General features: G+C 39.3%; 1 protein-coding gene across 1 annotated transcript in view; it reads right to left on the reverse strand.

The window, feature by feature from the left end:
• Window positions 1-11620: 11620 nt before the first annotated feature.
• The window catches only part of LOC139545741 (fibrinogen C domain-containing protein 1-like), a 192793-nt gene continuing 185088 nt past the window's right edge, over window positions 11621-19325 (reverse strand). The window contains exon 7 of the mRNA XM_071353835.1: window positions 11621-15347. Within this exon, the coding sequence (XP_071209936.1) occupies window positions 15085-15347 (263 nt within the window). The 3' untranslated portion in view covers window positions 11621-15084. The remainder of the gene's footprint in view (window positions 15348-19325) is intronic.

Consider the following 19325-nt stretch of genomic DNA (forward strand, 5'->3'; position numbering starts at 1 on the left):
TTCTCTTGCCAAACAGCAATCTTTCAATTCACATTATTATTATTATTATAAAGTAATCCATTCTAAGTTGAAGCACTGTACAGTACAACCACATGAGAACACAACTTATATAAAACATATTTGACTGCTCTTGATGAAACATTTGCCCATTCAAAATAAAGTTTTAATAGCTCTAAAGCATATTCAAGTCAAATCTACTCTAATGGAATGGAAGCATACTTTAGCTTACATCAAGCGACATTTAATTTCAATCTGAGATATGCTGATCTTTTTTTTATTACTGTAGCTACCATCACATGAGGATAGTATACAGTAGCTTCAAAAATACTTATTTTTTGTAAGATTTTTTTTCTTCAAACAATACAAAATATACACATACAAACAATAGCATACAAACGCACACAAACATTATCACACCTGCCCAGACCCACCTGCTCACACCTCCATCTCCAGCGCCCACATCACTCTCATATCCCCCACATTCTGAAATTGCAATTTTGTTCCCCCCAGTTTTATCATTACAATGTCATACAAAAAACGGCAACGGTGTACTTTAGGACCATGTGGACGCCTCAGAGCAGTTGGGTAGTCTGTTTGGAGTGTTCAGAAGGCTGGATTTAGGACCACATGGACACCACATAGCGGGATGACAGGCTGTGTGAAGGCAAAGTTTCTGGAAGGCTGGCTGGACCAGCACGGGAGAGTTGAGTACAGTTCAGTGTGTATGTGTTGCGCTCTTTCACCAAGTTTTAAAAGCAAGCAGAGCAGAAACTGGATATTCTTTAGTTGACTGATGTAGCTGGCAAGGGAACTGCTGTATAACATAACAGAAAAACGAGTGTTTATTCGCAGTGCTGAGCTAGTATTGTAACTGACATGTAAGGTTATCTAATGTTTCATCCCTTCTCGACTGAGATGAATGAATTAGCTATGCTAGCTAGTAGCTACCACAGCCAGGTGAGCTCAAGTCTTTAGCTATCTGTCAGATAGTCATAATAGCCACCTCATTTCGCTATCTAACAGCTGTCGTTTGTATGGAAATATTTTGTCCCTTTTCAACAGAAGTAAAGGAACTTGGCTAGCTTTCTCCAGTTGATGTACATTTAGAGAGAGAGAGCTGGCCAAAAGTTGGCAAAAGTCAGCTTTTCTTTTTGCCTCAATCACACAAGCGCTGAATCAAACGATGAAACCATCAGCCAAACAATTCATATTGTGACTTTTTTTCAGTGCAATGTGAGTTTTTATTAGTCAGTATGACAATGTAACGTTATTGATCTGTCCGTTTCCCAAGCTAATTCCCTACTACACACTGACACAGTAATAAACAGCTCTAACGTTACTGGCTTCACTGTCAAGGTACACAGTAGAGGTCTGGGCTGGACTGATTTCTTCAAACTGCACCCTGCCTGCACCTGCTAACTTTCTGTCCGACTCCCACCCGCTACTGCAAGAACTGGTCCCAAACCCAACTGCAGTCCTGCAATGTTATTTTAGGCGTATGTGACACAGCTTACTTGCCAGCCATGGTCCCAGCATTTTTGAGCCCTATAGGCAATATCAAATGTGCAAAAATAACTTCAGAAATAGGTTAAATTAGCAGAGATTCTCACATGGCCCTTATATTAGGCTATCTGTATTACTGGTCTAGATCAGCCAATATGCTAGATGTAGTTTGAAGAGAGCAGAATTGGAGAGACTTGCACTTTCTCTTCAGCTATTTTTAATGCCTACCTTTTTGGAGTGTAAAGATGTTCCGACGGGAAAATATGGGTGATCAATATTTAGGCCTTTCTAGGCTATAGCCAAATCATAGGCCTATTTTAGGAAGTACATTTCCTTGGAAAGATAACTGCCCCGTGCTTCTCCGCCATCGCATTGGCCTACTCTATTGAATTGAGACCACATTTGCACCTGATCGTGCAGGTATGGCTACTGAATTTGAAGCAGCAAGAATGATGACAGGGACACGTGCTACGTTTTGCATAGGCCTATAGGGTATAGCCTAACTTCTAAAAAGGGGTAGAAGGCCCATTGTTCCCCACTGTGTTTGGTTTAGTAAGCATTTGTAGAGTGGCTCTATTGTCTCTCAGCATCCATTTTTTCACTATTCTGAACATATAAAGAATTCATATGTTGTTCTGAAATATGAACACAGAAATACTGAACATTTTTAACTTATTAGGGTGCTAATTTGACAAAATTACAATCACGGTCTTGATTTGGACATTTTTCTGGTCTTGGTCTTGAATTGGTCTCGCTTTAGATGGTCTCGAACACAACACTGTAGATTAGGCTACTGTGGTGAGCAAGTGTTGCACCTTTTTATTTTCAGTAAGTATTGATTACCCATTTATTTGTCTCTGCCTGCAAATCGTCCTACTAGAAGGATTTATAAAATATTGATTGTAATAATATCATAACAGTGATAATTATTATTTTCAATTATGTTCTTCAGTTGTTGGAAAGGAAACACTGAAGAGAAAAACCCCCATCTAATCAGGATTTTTCTTTGATGGTCTCTGGGGAGATACATCTAGCTAGTCAGCTAGCTAGGTGGCCATTGGCTAGGCCATCAAAAGCTAGATAAAGGAATCTGCCATTGAACTGTATTAGGGCAACATTTTGGAGTGACAGTGGAATCAACCAATCAAATTTTGACTTAAAGAGTGGGACTGTTTTTACAAAAACGTATGGAAACATCTGCCTTCTTGAAGGCCAACAGGTCACTGCACAATAGTGAGGAATAGTTTTCCCACGGTCTAGCTAGCTAGCTAGCTTTTGTTGTCAGCTAGTTTGCGGGTGTTATCAAAAAGGATGTTGTTGCACATTTCTTAGCTTCTCCCTTTTTCAAGAATAACTTTCAACAAGAAGTTACGTTTCAAATGATCATCATCTGGTGAGTGGAACTGTGTTTTATTGCAGTGCGCTTGCTGTTGTTAGACATCTCTTTGAAAATAACTTGTGTGTGGAACTTACAGCATTTTAGCAACATGGAATCTTCTGAAACTCTGTTCATATACACCCCCAGGAACAATATGACACTTAAAAACAAAAATCTTGACAAGCAACCACTTAGATATGGTCGTTTTCATGTTTTCATAAATGATGTTTGGGAATTACGTATACTAAGGCATTTGTGAAAATTGGGGTATGCGGTATGTGTGACTTCTTTAATTAGGGGTCAAAAATGCCTCTGAAGAGCTTGTCATCACCAAACAAAATAGCTGACCTTTCTCTAAACTTTACCCCGAGCTTAACAACGCTTGTTGTGCCACGTGTCCATTTTATCAAACAGAAATTCCTCCCAAAACAGCAAAACTTATACTCCCCACCCCTCTTGTGCTGCTTTACACATTAATTGGACACCTCTCTAAAAAGGAGAGATTTCTAGAACTGACCATTTGTATCTTTTACATATGGTTTTGTACCCCAGCTTCAATACACCAGCTTCAATATACCAGCTTCAGCTGTTTGAAGCTGGTGTACAAAACCATATGTAAAAGATGCAAAAGCAAAACTTCAGAATGTGAAGCGTAGAAATAGATCTACTGCTTTATAGACTTGTTTTCAATCAGTGAAATCTAACTCACATTTCTATTTGAATTTGGTCGGATCGCCCAAAAAGTTACATATTGTAGCTTTAAAAAATGTTCTGTTTTACCGGTCAGTAAACATATGGCTTTGTTACCACAACAAATGTGAAACCATAAACATAAACAATATGTGAAACCATAAACAAAATACATGTCATGAACGTCGTTGTAAGGATTGTCGGATCCAAAGTGCAGCGTCGTATGGGTTCAACATATTTATTTAGTGAACTGGCACAAAAAAACAAAGCACAAACGAAACGTGAAGCTAATGGCGTGCTCACAGGCAACTAACCAAAAAACAAGATCCCACAAAAACCCAGTGGGCAAAGGCTGCCTAAATATGATCCCCAATCAGAGACAACGATAGACAGCTGCCTCTGATTGAGAACCATACCAGGCCAACATAGAAATAAAAAAACTAGAGTACCCACCCTAGTCACACCCCGACCTAACCAAATTAGAGAATAAAAGGCTCTCTAAGGTCAGGGCGTGACAATACAATATTTTTGGTTATGGAAACGATATTTCACAGCGGTTTAGATGGTACAATGATTCTCAACATAATGACTGCTTGTTTGGTCACAAACTGAAACGAGGAAAACTTCGAATTTTAGCAACCAGCAAATGGCGGAGCAATTTCTGCATAGTGTATCTTTAAACGTTCTGAGAACAGAAGTGAACATTTTGCCTGTTCTGGGAACGTTTATGTTTAGGTTGCAGGGAGGTTCTGAGAACATTTTACTCCGGTTCCTTGAAAGTTTTCCTGGGAGGTTTATTAACACTCAATGGAAATGATAGGTTGTTTTAAGGTTTTTGAATAACTTTATTTTTTGACCTTCGAGCACAGATAGGACACATGGAAATTAATTTCCCTGGACATTAATCATGGGAACACATGTATTTTTTTGTGACACAGCATCAGTGAGATTTTAACCTATAATCTACCATTCCCTATCCGTGGAATTAGTCCACTGTTTACACAATGGAGCTAGCACGCCATGTTTTTTTTCTGCATACAAAGCTGTTCATTTTAGTCTATTCAAACAGACCCCATTTCAAAGGAAACAAGCACTCATTAAGATCTGGTGGACAATATGTGGGTGCAGCCAACACACCTGAACACGATTAACAAGATAGAGGATGGAGGGTTTTGTTGATACTGAGAACGGAATGTGTATGCTTTTAAATAACATTCTCTGAACGTTTAGTTCTTGTGGTTTTTACGGAAAGTTTTTGAACATTCTCTGACCAATTTGAGAACATGACTATAAATACAACCATGAGGAAACAGCATTATGCGAAGTTCTGAAATCACCACCGAAGAACGTTGTTAACGGAACTATTTCAGAACATTCCCAATGTCAAACCAGTTGGAGAACGTTCCTAGAACATAACCAACATTTTATTAAATGTTTGATCTTTTAGGAAATGTTAGGTTAAAGTAATGAAATACCAAGAAAATAAAGTTTGTTTGTCAAGTTCCTTTGAAGTGTTGAATGTTCCAAAGCCAAGCAACTATCCTGCAACATTCCTAAAAAATTGTGGGAAGGTTGTTTGCAAAATAACCATATGACAACCACGCTCTCACCAAGCTTTAAGAAACTCATGGTTCTCAGAACATTTTGTGCTAGCTGGGCAGTCTGAACACACAAAGAACTGAGAGTTCCTGTAAACATCAAACTTTACTGTTTGTATCTATGTACATCACAGACCCTGATATCCCTGCTAAGGAACAGACCTGGGTTCAAATACTATTTAAACTTAAACTGAGCTTGCCTGGCACAATCAAATCAATAGAATAATCACAACTGTGCAAACCCCTCCCATTTGTCACTCCAGGCAGAGTAGAGCAAACTAGAGCTCAAGTATTTGAAATATTTCCAATAGTATTTGAACCCATGTAACCCATGTCTGCTGAGGAACAGAACAGCAGGAACACAGTCTTCTTATGGGGTAATGATGACAGTGGCTCAAAACAATGATATTATTTAATCCACATCGCTCCCCACTTCCTCTTGTATTCCTCACACAACAGCCCTGTGCTGTCAATGTCATTGTCAAGTACTTCACCAAATGAGTATATTGCTGCAATATGGTGGGATAATTAGAGTGCTTGGCTGGACAGGGCACACACAGATGAGGACTCTGTTAATGCATCAACTACTTGTTTCCCAGTGCCATAAAGGCCTGCTGTGAATTGCATGATGATGCTTGGATGTTATAGGCTATTCCATTCATCCGTTGAATTCTTAATCGTTAGCTGCCTCATGGACAAACGTGTTTTGCTTAGAGCCATAGATAATATGCTTGTTTCAGCAAGACCACTCTAAATATTTGAAATACTTCACATTTTTTAGACCACCATTTATTTTTGAAATGTTTAAGCCAGAAAAGCCATTCAATTTCTAAAATGTGCAGACATTGCAGCTTTTTGATAGCATTTGTACTTTTCACACTTCAAAGCATTTTGTCCTAATAAAAACATTGCAGAAGAGAAATATCTTCTACCAATCATGAGATCATGAGATTATTTTAGTGACTGCATCAACTCCTTTCTAAACTAAACTAACTTCCCTTGGGACATTGCAACATTTAAAGATGCCTGCAAGAGCGAGACATATGATGTCAAGTGCTCAAAGTGTCGAGAGAGAGAGAGAGAGAGAGAGAGAGAGAGAGAGAGAGAGAGAGAGAGAGAGAGAGAGAGAGAGAGAGAGAGAGAGAGAGAGAGAGAGAGAGAGAGAGAGAGAGAGAGAGAGAGAGAATATATGTAATCTAGGCGCATCTATTCAATTAGCCTTGTTCTAGTCTCCCTGACTGGTGAAGAGTAATTAAAAAGCATAGATGTGTCGACTGGAGTCAGATAATCAAAAATAGGCATGACACAGAAATAGTTCTGACGCACCAAGGGAGACTCATTTAGAAAATGTAAGTATTTAATACATTTGGTGGAGAACATTCAAACACAGTATAAGGATTCAAGAAAAAGCAATGGACATCACCACATCCAGGGAAGTAGCACAATCAGGAGAGTTGGCTTAGATTGAAAACATCCAGAGGTAATAATCATTGCAGCATATGATAGACTGTTTACAAATGTCTGCCTGGTCTCATTCCTTTCCATTCAACACAAACCATTTATGCATCTTTTTGGGGTAACAAAGGGGAACAAGTGTGAAGGACATTGTGCATTTAGGGGAAAAAATATGAGAACAGCAGTCAGTTGTCTTCCTATGGGGGAGTTCTTTTGAAGGACATGCACAATTTCATGCCTTAGAAACTCCCACGGATCGTGGGTCAGGGCTATTAAGGTATTGGATAAGGTTGCAGTTCAGCAGATCACCACTAGAGGCTCCATAGGTTCTTAGACACAGACACTCATTTTCAGGGGTTGGGTTGGGTTGGGGGGGGGGGGGGTATATAACAGTTTTTCAATCCTTTGGTACATTTTTCACAAGTGTGTGATACATTTTCACAACTCTCAGTACAAAACTAAAAATAGATCATCAAAAAGGCAGTTGTTACAAAACTAAGCACATTTTCAACTGACTAAGTGCAACACACATCAGTCACTTAATCAGTGTTTCATCTAGAAATACACGTTTCACATTGCAATACATGTTCATATAAAGTCATTTGCCTTTCACAATGCAATTCTCACATTATTTTTGATATGATTTTTCTTCGTTCTGATATTTCTCAATGTCTTCATTTTTGTATTATGCCTGCATTGTTGTGCATTGCTAGGTATTACTGCATTGTTGGAGCTAGGAACACAAGTATTTCGCTGCACCTGCGATAACATCTGCAAATCTGTGTACGCGACCAATAAACTTTAATTTGATACTTCTCATTTGTTTCAATGCATTTGACTATTAATTCATCTAACTTCTCCTAACTGATAATCACTAAACCATTTGGTGAACCTATAGATTTCTAACGGGTTTGTCTACTAATAAGATTGAGACCATAATGGAAATGTATGTCTGTAAATTAGAAACATAAAGTATATGTACTGTAATATTATGACTTAATTCACAGTAAAATCGGACATTGACAATATCCAAGATGTACTGTGTGTAACATGCATCCCCTATACAGTAAACCTGTATCCACAATGAAGTTGCTGGGGTGGGATTCACACTGTTTAAGTAAAATTGCATTGGCCAATACAGTACTGTACTACCATAATATACAGTGCATTCAGATAGGGGCAGCAGGTAGCCTAGTGGTTAGAGCGTTGGACAATTAACCGAAAGATTGCAAGATTGAATCCTTGAGCTGACAAGGTAAAAATGTGTCATTCTGCCCCCGAACAAGACAGTTAACCCACTGTTCCTAGGCCGTCATTGAAAATAAGAATTTGTTTGTAACTGACTTGCCTAGGTAAATAAAGGTAAAATAAATAGTAGTCAGACCCCTTAGCCTTTCCACATTACAGCCTTATTCTAAAATGTATTAAATTAAATATTTCCTAATCAATCTACACACAATACCCAATAATGACAACTTTTTCTTGCAACTAAGTATTCAGACCCTTTGCAATGAAGCTCAAAACTGAGCTCAGGGACATCCTGTTTCCATTGATCATCCTTAAGATGTTTCTACATCTGTGGTAAATTCAATTGATTGGACATGATTTGGAAAGGCACACAGCTGTCTATATAAGGTCCCACAGTTGACAGTGCATGTCAGGGCAAAGACCAAGCCATGAGGTGGAAGGAATTGTCCGTAGAGCTCCGAGACAGGATTGTGTCGAGACACAGATCTGGGGAAGGGCCCCCAAAAATATCTGCAGCATTGAAGGTCCCCAAGAAAACAGTGGCCTCCATCATTCTTAAATGGAAGAAGTTTGGAAACACCAAGACTCTTCCAAGAGCTGGCTGCCCGGTCAAACTGAGCAACCGCGGGAGAGGGGCCAAAAACCTGGGAGGTGACCAAAAACCTGAGTTCCTCTGTGGAGATGGAAGAATCTTCCAGTAGGACAACCACCTCTGCAGCACTTCACCAGTCAGGCCTTTATGGTAGAGAGGCCAGACGGAAGCCACTCCTCAGTAAAAAGCACGACAGCCTGCTTGGGGTTTGCCTAAAGGCACCTAAAGGACACTGACCATGAGAAACAAGATACTCTGGTCTGATGAAACTAAGGTTGAACTCTTTGGCCTGAATGCCAAGCGTCACGTCTGGAGGAAACCTGGCACCATCCCTACGGTGAACCATGGTTGTGGCAGCATCATGTTGTGGGGATGTTTTTCAGCGGCAGGGACTGGGAGACTAGCCAGGATCGAGGGAAAGATGAACGGAGCAAAGTACAGAGAGATCCATGATATAAACCTGCTCCAGAGTGCTCAGGACCCCAGACTGGGCGAAGGTTCACCTTCCAACAGGACAATGACCCTAAGCACACAGCCAAGACAACGCAGGAGTGGCTTCAGGACAAGTCTCTGAATGTCCTTGAGTGGCCCAGCCAGAGCCTGGACTTGAACCCGATCTAACATCTCTGGAGAGACCTGAAAATAGCTGTGCAGCGAAGCGCCCCATCCAACCTGACAGAGCTTGAGAGGAAAACTCTGAACCTGTTTTTGCTTGGTCGTTATGGGGTATTGTGTGTAAATTGATAAGAGATTATTTTCTCCCTTTAATCCATTTTAGAATAAGGCTGTAATGTGGAAAATGTAAAGGGGTCTGAATACTTTCCGAATGCACTGTATGCCATTTACATTGCAGACGCTTTTATCCAAAGTGACAAATGAGACTGCACATTTTTCTATGTGACCACAGTGGGAATGGAACACACAACTCGTGTTGCTAGTGCCGTGCTCTTACAAACAGAGTCATGTACTGGACCACTACAATACATAAGTACAATATACAATACATGATTACTGTTACGTTCCCCAGCAAGAAAACCAAAAATTGTTGCTCAAACAGAAAAGGGAATTAACAAAGAGTCACTGACAACAACCAAAACAAAACAAGGTAGGGTTCTAGGAGGGGTTCGGAAAGACACTCACGGGGGTATCCACCGAAAGTTGACTAGCAACAACAACTGTGACCTAAAAAACACCCACCATGAGTACCTTCTAAATTTTCCCAAGAAGGCAAACAAAATAAAAACCCACACTAAACTTAAAGATCAGACAAAGGAATGTTTTTCTAGAAATCAAACAGGGAGTGCCAACTAAAGGTGTTGACCCTCCACATCTCTCAAGACAAGTGTAGCACTGCACTAGCCACTCTTAAATATCACCTGGGCCAGCACAGATAAAACACCTTCCCCCTAATGAGATGGCAACCAGCACAGATGTAACACATACTGACTAATGAGGTGACACCAATCTGTGCACCCTACGTGCTAACGTGCTAAAGTTCAACCTTTAAAACAAAAATGGGAAAACCCAAAACTCGTAACAATTACGATACAAGTGGAAGATGCCATTCCCATGAGCGTACCATTCTCCTTCAGGCCATGGATCAGGCATGCAATGACCTCAATCCAGACCTATGTCAGGCTTGGATTCGTCATGCCAAAAGGTTTTTCCCCAGGTGCATGAACAATGAGAACCTGGGGATGAGAATGTTTGGCCAAAAGCTCAAGACAGACTTGATGCAAACTAGTGCCTGCTTCTTTAATATATTTAATTTGTTTAATTTGATTACAGTAAACCTGTGATGTAATTATATCTGAATAATTGATTTATTTTTTGCATCATTGATTGTGAAAGTCGTGTTCAATGATCACACCTTTGATCACACACGGGATAGAATTGAATGAAATTTGATGTTCAGTTAATTTTAATGGGTAATAAAGTGTTTTGCCTCATGTGAAAACAGTTTAATGTACTTTAGCCTATTACATTTAAAGGAAAATGTATCTTGATTTTTTTTGCTATTTGATTACCTGGTTGATAAAATAAACTACACTGGAAAAGAAAAGTGTTGGTCCCATGTTTCATGAGCTCAAATTTTAGGCACAAATTTGTTTACATCCATGTTAGTGAGCGTTTCTCCTGACAGGTGTGGAATATCAAGAAGCTGATTAAACAGCATGATCAATACACAGGTGTACCTTGTGCCGGGAATAATAAAAGGACACTTTAAAATGTGCAGTTTTGTCAAACAACACAATGCCACAGATGTCTCAAGTTTTGAGGGAGTGTGCAATTGGCATGCTGACTGCAGGAATGTCCACCAGAGCTGTTGCCAAAGAATTGAAAGTAAATGATTTCTCCACCATAAGCTGCCTCCAACGTTGTTGGAGCCTCACAACCGCAGACCATGTGTTACCAATAGCACTAAAGCAATTTAGAAAACTGTACTAAATTTGTAGTCTACAGTATATCTGTAGAAAAACTATCTTTTTGTCCCTTCCCCCAATGACAAACTGACAGTTCTCTGTTATTGAGAATGTTTTATTCAATGTCCCTCTTATGGTGGAATTATCATCTAATTGAGTAACTATAATGAGTGATAGATGGAAATTGATCAAAAATGTATCACTAGCCACTTTAAACAATGCCACTTAATATAATGTATATGTATATGCTGTACTCTATATAATCTACTGCATCTTGCCATCTTTATGTAACACATGTATCACTAGCCTCTTTAAACTATGCACTTTTATGTTTACATACCCTACATTACTCATCTCATATGTATATACTGTACTCGATACCATCTACTGCATCTTGCCTATGCCGTTCTGTACCATCACTCATTCATATATCTTTATGTACATATTCTTTATCCCTTTACACTTGTGTGTATAAGGTAGTAGTTGTGGAATTGTTAGGTTAGATTACTCGTTGGTTATTACTGCATTGTCGGAACTAGAAGCACAAGCATTTCGCTACACTCGCATTAACATCTAACCATGTGTATGTGACCAATAACATTTGATTTGATTTGATACGATTAGGCTACAATCATAAGAAATAAAAAACTAAGTTTGTAAAGTGATAAATGTTAGTTCTTATAGTATACCTTTATTTTAAAATACTGTGATGAGACAACTTTACACATCGAAACACAATGTTTTTTTGTTTTATTCATTTTGAGACAAAAACATAAAAAGTATACTGAATGTCAATCAGAAGATCTGATTATTAAGTGCTCATATTGGACTGAGGGATATTTTACAACAACAGCTTACCATTATAAAAACACTCATAATAATACCAACATTAAAATCTCACTTTAAGTGTGTTTCAGCCTAACTTAAACAGACCTCTCTACCTATCACCATATAAGCAATATTTTCACTCAACCTTTAAATGGAAAGACTCATGACAAAACAAACAGTAACTTAAACATAAATACAAAATTACAGTAAATTAACAATGGCTACAACATACTAGAGAATGCATAGGAGACCACCACATTCCCGGCAAACACACAACACAATGTTGTCTCAATATTGACTCCAAGTTGTGAGCCTCAATGTGCCATTTCTACTTTGTAACAACCCTTTGTCACTCTGACTTTTATAGGCACCACCAGATCTCGGTTCAAATACGATTTCAGGTATTTAAATTACTTTACAAAACAAGTATTTAGATTTTACATGTATAGGTCTTACTTCACTTTTTAATCACAATATTTATTTTACCTTTATTTAACTAGACAAGTCAGTTAAGAACAAATTCTTATTTTCAATGACAGCCCAGGAACAGTGGGTTAACTGCCATGTTCAGGGGCAGAATGCCAGATTTTTACCTTGTCAGCTCAGGGAGCTGATCTTCGATCTTGCAACCTTTCGGTTACTAGTCCAACGCTCTAACCACTAGGCTACCTTACGTTGGTGTCTCATGAAAGATGGCAAGATGCCATGTTACATTTAAAAAACAGCAGGGTTTCAAAAAGCTTGTCGGACATTGAGCAGCGATCTGGTCTGAAGATACGCCCTCCAATGCTAAAATGCCGCTCCACAGCTGCGGAGGATGCTGGGACATGTAAGTACTCAGCAGCAACTCTGCTCAGTGTTGGGTGTGTGTGACTGTGTGTTTTCCAGAATTTCAGAGGATCAGTAGTTGGTGGAAGATATTGGGTGATTAGGTAATCCTCAATATCTTTGTTGTTTTTGATAACATTTCACCAGCCCTATCCCTCAGCAGTTTAAACCTCTACAGGATAGGTGTCCCTAAACCGGAGCGGTTGTTGCTAATGTGCGCTAATGTGACTAGAATGACGTTGTATATAACAGCCAACTTTCCTGGGACATAGACATGTCTTATATGGGGAGAAAGCTTAAATTCTTGTAAATCTAACTGCAGTGTCTAACTCCAATTAACAGTTGCTATTACAGTGAACAAATACCATGCTACCGTTTGAGGAGTACACAACAACAAAAAACGTATCACGGCAACTAGTTTGATACATTCACCTCTGAAGGTAAATAATGTACTTACAATCAGTAATCTTGCTCTGATTTGTCATCCTGAGGGTCCCAGAGATAAAATGTAGCATCGTTTTGTTTGATAAAATCCATTTTTATGTTCAAATGTATGAACTGGGGTCTACAGTTTGACCCCACTGCTGTCTCTGACTCCACACCCACCCCGCCCGGCCATCTAGATGTGTGAAAGTTATTGTATAAGATAAAAACATTTATTACCATAGCATTTTTGTATGTTCTCTATAGTTATGTACTTGAAAATGTATGAATTGACTAATTTGCCATATTTAGGCAAACTCCTGGCAGACTTGATACAAAATATTGTGCAGTAATGTAATTCTCCACTGGATCAGTCTTAACCTTTGCACACACACTGCTTCCATCTGGTGGCCAAAATCTAAGTCCCTTTGAGCAATTCATTGATCGATTTACTTAGAACATATATTCATAGGATTGTATATAAACATCTGGATTTTGCTAAACATTTAAAGCAGAGTATTTGAGGGTATTTGAAATATGTTTGGTGAAAATATATTTGAAAAGGGATTCAAACAGTGTTCCAGAAAAGTATTTGAAAATACTTTCAAATACAATTTGATAGACTTTTTTATTTGTTCCATTTTTGTAATAAACATTCAAATACTCAAATAAAAGTCATTGTTTTGGGCTGTATATTTAAAAATACTCAAATACACAATAAAAAGTATTTTTAATAGCAGATACAAATGTATTTGAACCCAGGTCTGGAAACTACACAGATGTACAATTGTCTGCTGCCTCCAAGGTATCGAACACTATATCATATCACTGTAAATAATGAGAAAGACATACACTCATACTGTACCAGTGACACAATGTCGTTCAACATCTGGACAAATGAAAAGGCTGCTCTTTGCAGGGAATGAATTACCAGCAGTTGTTGTATTATGTCACAATGTTTTCATTTTTTTTTTACTTTGGTTGCCCATAGGGGAATCTCAATTTTTGGTGCTCTGACTGAGTAAAGAACACAGTTTGCCTTACATTATCAATCATCTCCTGAAGATGACAGACTAGAAGGCTTCAGGAGTAAGCAAAATCCAGTATATTGAAAGGACTAATTTGAGTTGAGTCAAGATAGCATATCAGTGAATAGACTTGGTTCTCAGAGATCCAGGCCTCTGATTATAATTGGCACGCCTGGGCTGGCCCAGCCCTTTCACGTATTCTCTTCATTCTCTCTACTTTCATTGTAACAGGTCACACGTGCATGTTGCTCAAAGCCACTCTTGTGGGATCATTGTATTTGTAAATGTTATGTAAAAGGCAAGGCTGCCTTTTGTGAAGTGATTGGGCTGGCTTTAAAACCCCTGTCTGACTGACTGATATAATGCTTTGTCATGAATGTGTCTTACTGGGGCACTGGACTGACACATGATCTGTACAAGGTATGTCTAGGGGTCAAAAAGGAGCTAGGGGTAAACCACAAGATCATGTAACTGACTGGGGTTCAAACCTGTGTCTATCGCGTGTCTCAAGACAGTGTTAACCCACTGAGCTAAAGTCTGAGCATTAGCTCAGGGACCTATCACACGTATTCAGGTCTCAAGCAAGGTTCCTCATCTCGTGAGCGGGGTTCACTGAACCCCCTTCATAACACTTAGGAGAACTCAGACTGCTGTCAGATGCAAAGTTAACGGTACATACAAGCAGCTGGGACAACCCACATAAACTGTAGGAAACTCAATTCATTCAATTCAATATCACTCAAGAGAATGAGAAAAATCCTAACGTTTCATATTTCAAAATTCCACAGCTTTCCTTTTAAAAGCACAACAATACTGTAGTTCTGACATTGCCTGCATTGTTTTTTAAAATCATTCTTAGAAACATGATCAGATCAGCAAGAAGCTACAAAAGGTTACAAAACCTTGGAAGTTTCAACACAACACCACAAAATGGTCAACGTTTGGAGGGGATTGAGAATGTTTTTGGACAGGGGTTACAGTACGAGCAGATTAAGGTTTCAGAGTCCTTATTCTAATTTTCGGCAGGTAGAGTGTCTTTAATAACGCCAAAGTCCATCAATCTATGGTTTCTCGTACTATCTGTTCCCTTTCATTTGTTCTCCTCTGTCGTGGCTCTAATCTTCATCTCAGCGAATTTAAGGGAGTACTGCCAGCCCGTCCAGGAGGACCACTCAATACCGTCGGCGTAGGAGGTGTGCGTCCCACGCAGGTACTGTCCATTCAGGTTGGACGTGTGGCAGTTGCGGTACCACCAGGCACCGTGGTAGAAGGAGGCACAGTTGTTCTCTGAGTGGTCGTTATCTTGGTCCTTGGTGGTGAATTTCATCCCGTTGTGTTTGAGCATTGAGTCACCTTACAAAGACAGACAGACAGGAGGAGGGGTGGGTGCAGAAACAGGGAGGAGAGGGAGAGAGCGAAATAAAGAGAGGGTGGGGAATGAGAGAGGTAGCCAGCATTTTAGCACTTTGACAGGATCATGATGACATGTATGGTGGTATATGTGTGAGAGGTTTAAAAAGAAAGACCATTACTGCTTGGTGAAATATAACATTATACTGAAATAAATGAAAACCACAGGGACGGGCAAGTAAATTACTTTGCTATTGCCAGGTTCTGTGTTAGAGAGTGAGAGAGAGAGAGAGAGAGAAATGGGTTGACATGATAGCTCAGCTGAATTGAACACAGCTTGTTTCCAAAGCCAAGCAGAGTAGATAGAGGTAGATCTGGATGGTATACTTGTTCTCACTGAAGATTATTACCCATTATATACCAGTATGAGTCAATGTTCAGGCAGGAATTGTTGGACTGTGGCTTCACATTCAATATAGCTCTTTATTTAGGTTGATGGCATGACGTTGAAACAATGACGTTGATTCAAACATACCATTTTACTGTCAACATTGAAACAAGGTCAAATAAAATATTTCTAATCAAATATGAAATTCTACATAAATTCAACCACACAATATGTAATCAATATAGGATAAAGATATTAGTAAAATGTCTACGTGGAACTTTCAATGCAATTTCAACATAGTTCTGATGATTATGTTGAAAATAGATTGATGTAACAACCTGTTAGTCAAGTTAAGTCAATGTATTTAAGTTGAAGTTTTACCCTAATTTCAATGTTTACAATGTTGGTTGAAATGAGATGAAAACAGTACTGGTTGATGACTTTTTTCGAATCCAATCTATTTTCCACTATGATTCCACGTCACAAGACACTGACGAATTACATTGAAACAACATTTATTCAACCAGTGTCTGCCCAGTAGGATATGTGTGGGTGGGTGTGGGTGGTGTTTGTGTGTATCTGTGCATGCTTACATATGTCTGTGTGTGTGTGTGCAGATCAGAGGAAGACTGGTGGAGAGGCTGTAGGCTGTGGTGGTGGCCTTATTAAACCCTACGATGTATGTCTCAGGGATGTAATACAGCAGCCAGTGGTGCATTAATCAAATCCCCTCTGTGCAGCACCACGCTCTACTCTGGAGGTGCTAATTCTGCTGTGGCTGGACCAGGCAGCTCTTAGCAACAGCTGCTTATTGCCCACATAGCACTAACTCCATTTTTTTGTATGGATATCCTCTCAAGTTTTGCTTCCATATCATGCCTCGTAATCATGGGCTGATGGTAAGGAGAAAAATCTCCCCCTAACTATCACATTATGCAGATTACAGATTTTGTTATATATTTCAATTTCCCACCAAGTGCCTCAGACTATAGACTTATTTAACCCTTGTTTTACTAGGTGAGTTGGCTGAGAACACCAAGTTACACTGTAGTTTAAGAGGTTAGATTTGGGAATTTAGCCAGGACACTGGGTGAAAGGGAAATTTAAAAAAATTTCTACTTAATATTCATAATCTCCTGCACCACCCCAACATCTACATACAGTACGTGAAAATGGCAATATTCTATGTTTTGTAGTAAAAAAAGATTGAGGAAGATAAGTGATTCCAATGACATCATTGTTGTGCATCATGTGATTTTAACCAATTATGAGTAGGCACTTCCTACTAATTGCCTACTAATTGTATACTAATTGGTTGATGATGTCATAGGAAACACTTATCTTCCTCTATCCTTTTTACAAAAAAAAACATAGAAACGTGCCATTTTCACACATGTTCATGTTGGGGTGGCGCTGGACATTATGAATATGAAGTAGAACATTTTTGTAATGTCAGTTTAACTCCCCTACTCATACAACAATGAAATGGAATTATAACAGACCACATGATTTGTTTTGTTCGTGAAGATGATGAAAGAGCATGGGGATGATAATAGTAAAATCAAGCAATGCACAAAGGGAAGAGTCAGCTTATTAGGGCAGTGTAGGACGAGACTGCCTCTCTTCATATGGAAAAAGTACCCCAGAATATTGTATGCCAACCTCTTGTACATCTATTCTATGCTGACTTTAACCGCTTCAACACGCTCGTGGATTACCGCCAAAAAAGGTTGGCAACCGTTTAAATATAGAATTATTGTAAACATAGTGGCAGGATATGATAATGACACACTGCATTGATGATTAAACCTCTCAAACTCCTGAAGATGCAGTGTAAATGGATGCCTACTGTACCATTATAACAAATTTAATGTAATGTAATGTAATGTAATGTTGGACACATTTTAATCAAATATCCTGGGAGAAACCTACAATGAGAGCAGCGAAAGTATTTGAACATGCACCGGAACTCATAATCATATTCATAATGAATACATTAAAAACATCAGAGGGAAATTATGTGCTCTCCACAAGCATTGTAATAAAACATACTCAACACTCCTGTGGCTCTAGTAATGATATGGTTAAAACACTTTGGTTAGGTAAAAAAATGTCATTAATGTGTTTCTTTCAAGTTCTGAGAGTAAGCACTTAAAGTGTGAACAGCTAGTGCGCCTCATCATCACAGGTAATTGCACGTTCGCCCTATTTCTCTGCCGGTAGAGTACTCATTTCATGTTTATATATGATGCACAATTCTGTAGTATATAACCATCATTTTGTTGTTTAGGATAATGGTTAAATAATCTTTGCAAGGATTGAAGATTAATTATCAAAGAATAAAAGGCACGGATGCAGAACAAACGGGGGGGGGGGGGGGGGGGAATACAAGTACTGTCTTAGTCAATATGTGAACATATCCTTTATCATTGGTTTTGACTGTCAAATCTCAAACTGTTCCTCCCAGATGTCACTTAATTGAAACCAAATATATGAAGAACAAATCATTTAAATCCAGGTATTGAAAGCAAACTCAGGACTGTGCTGAAGTCAAAACAGTGCTGCTGCAGAGTAACATTTTATTAAGGTCCAATGCTGCCGTTTAAAAAAAATCTCAATATCAAAACATTTCTGGGTAACAATTAACTACCTTACTGTGATTGTTTTCAATTAAAATGGTAAAAAAACAACAACAAAAAACAAAAGTCTGTGGACACCCCTTCAAATGAGTGGATTCTGCTGTTTCAGCCACACCCGTTGCTGACAGGTGTATAAAATTGAGCCATGCACAGCCATGCAATCTCACAGCCATGCAATCTCCATAGACAAACATTGGCAGTAGAATGGCTTTACTGAAGAGCTAGAGCTGCCCCGGTCAACTGTAAGTGCTATTATTTGAAGTGGAAACATCTAGGAGAAACAACGGCTCAGCCGCGAAGTGGTAGGCCACACAAGCTCACAAGACTGGACTGCTGAGTGCTGAAGTACGTAGCGCGTAAAAATCATTACCGAGGTCCAAACTGCCACTGGAAGCAATGTCCACACAATAACTGTTAGTCGGGAGCTTCATTAAATGGGTATCCGTGGCCGAGCAGCCGCATACAAGCCTAAGATCACCATGCGCAATGCCAAGTGTCGGCTGGAGTGGTGTAAAGCTTGCCGTCATTGGACTCTGGAGCAGTGGAAACGTGCTCTCTGGAGTGATGAATCACACTTCACCATCTGGCAGTCCGATGGACGAATCTGGTTTTGGTGGATGCCAGGAGAACGCTACCTGTTCGAATGCATATTGCCAACTGTAAAATTTGGTGGAGGAGGAATAATAGTCTGGGGTTAGCCCCTTAGTTCCAGTGAAGGGAAATGTTAACACTACAGTATACAATGACATTCTTGAAGATTCTGTGCTTCCAACATTGTGGCAACAGTTTGGGGAAGGTCCTTTCCTGTTTCAGCATGACAATGCCCCCATGCACAAAGCGAGGTCCATACAAAAAGGTTTTGTCAAGATCGATGTGGAAGAACTTGATTGACCTGCACAGAGCCCTGACCTCAACCCCATCGAATACCTTTGGGATGAATTGGAACGCCGACTG

Source organism: Salvelinus alpinus, chromosome 19, assembly GCF_045679555.1.
Source record: "Salvelinus alpinus chromosome 19, SLU_Salpinus.1, whole genome shotgun sequence".
In the NCBI taxonomy this organism is placed as follows: domain Eukaryota; kingdom Metazoa; phylum Chordata; class Actinopteri; order Salmoniformes; family Salmonidae; genus Salvelinus; species Salvelinus alpinus.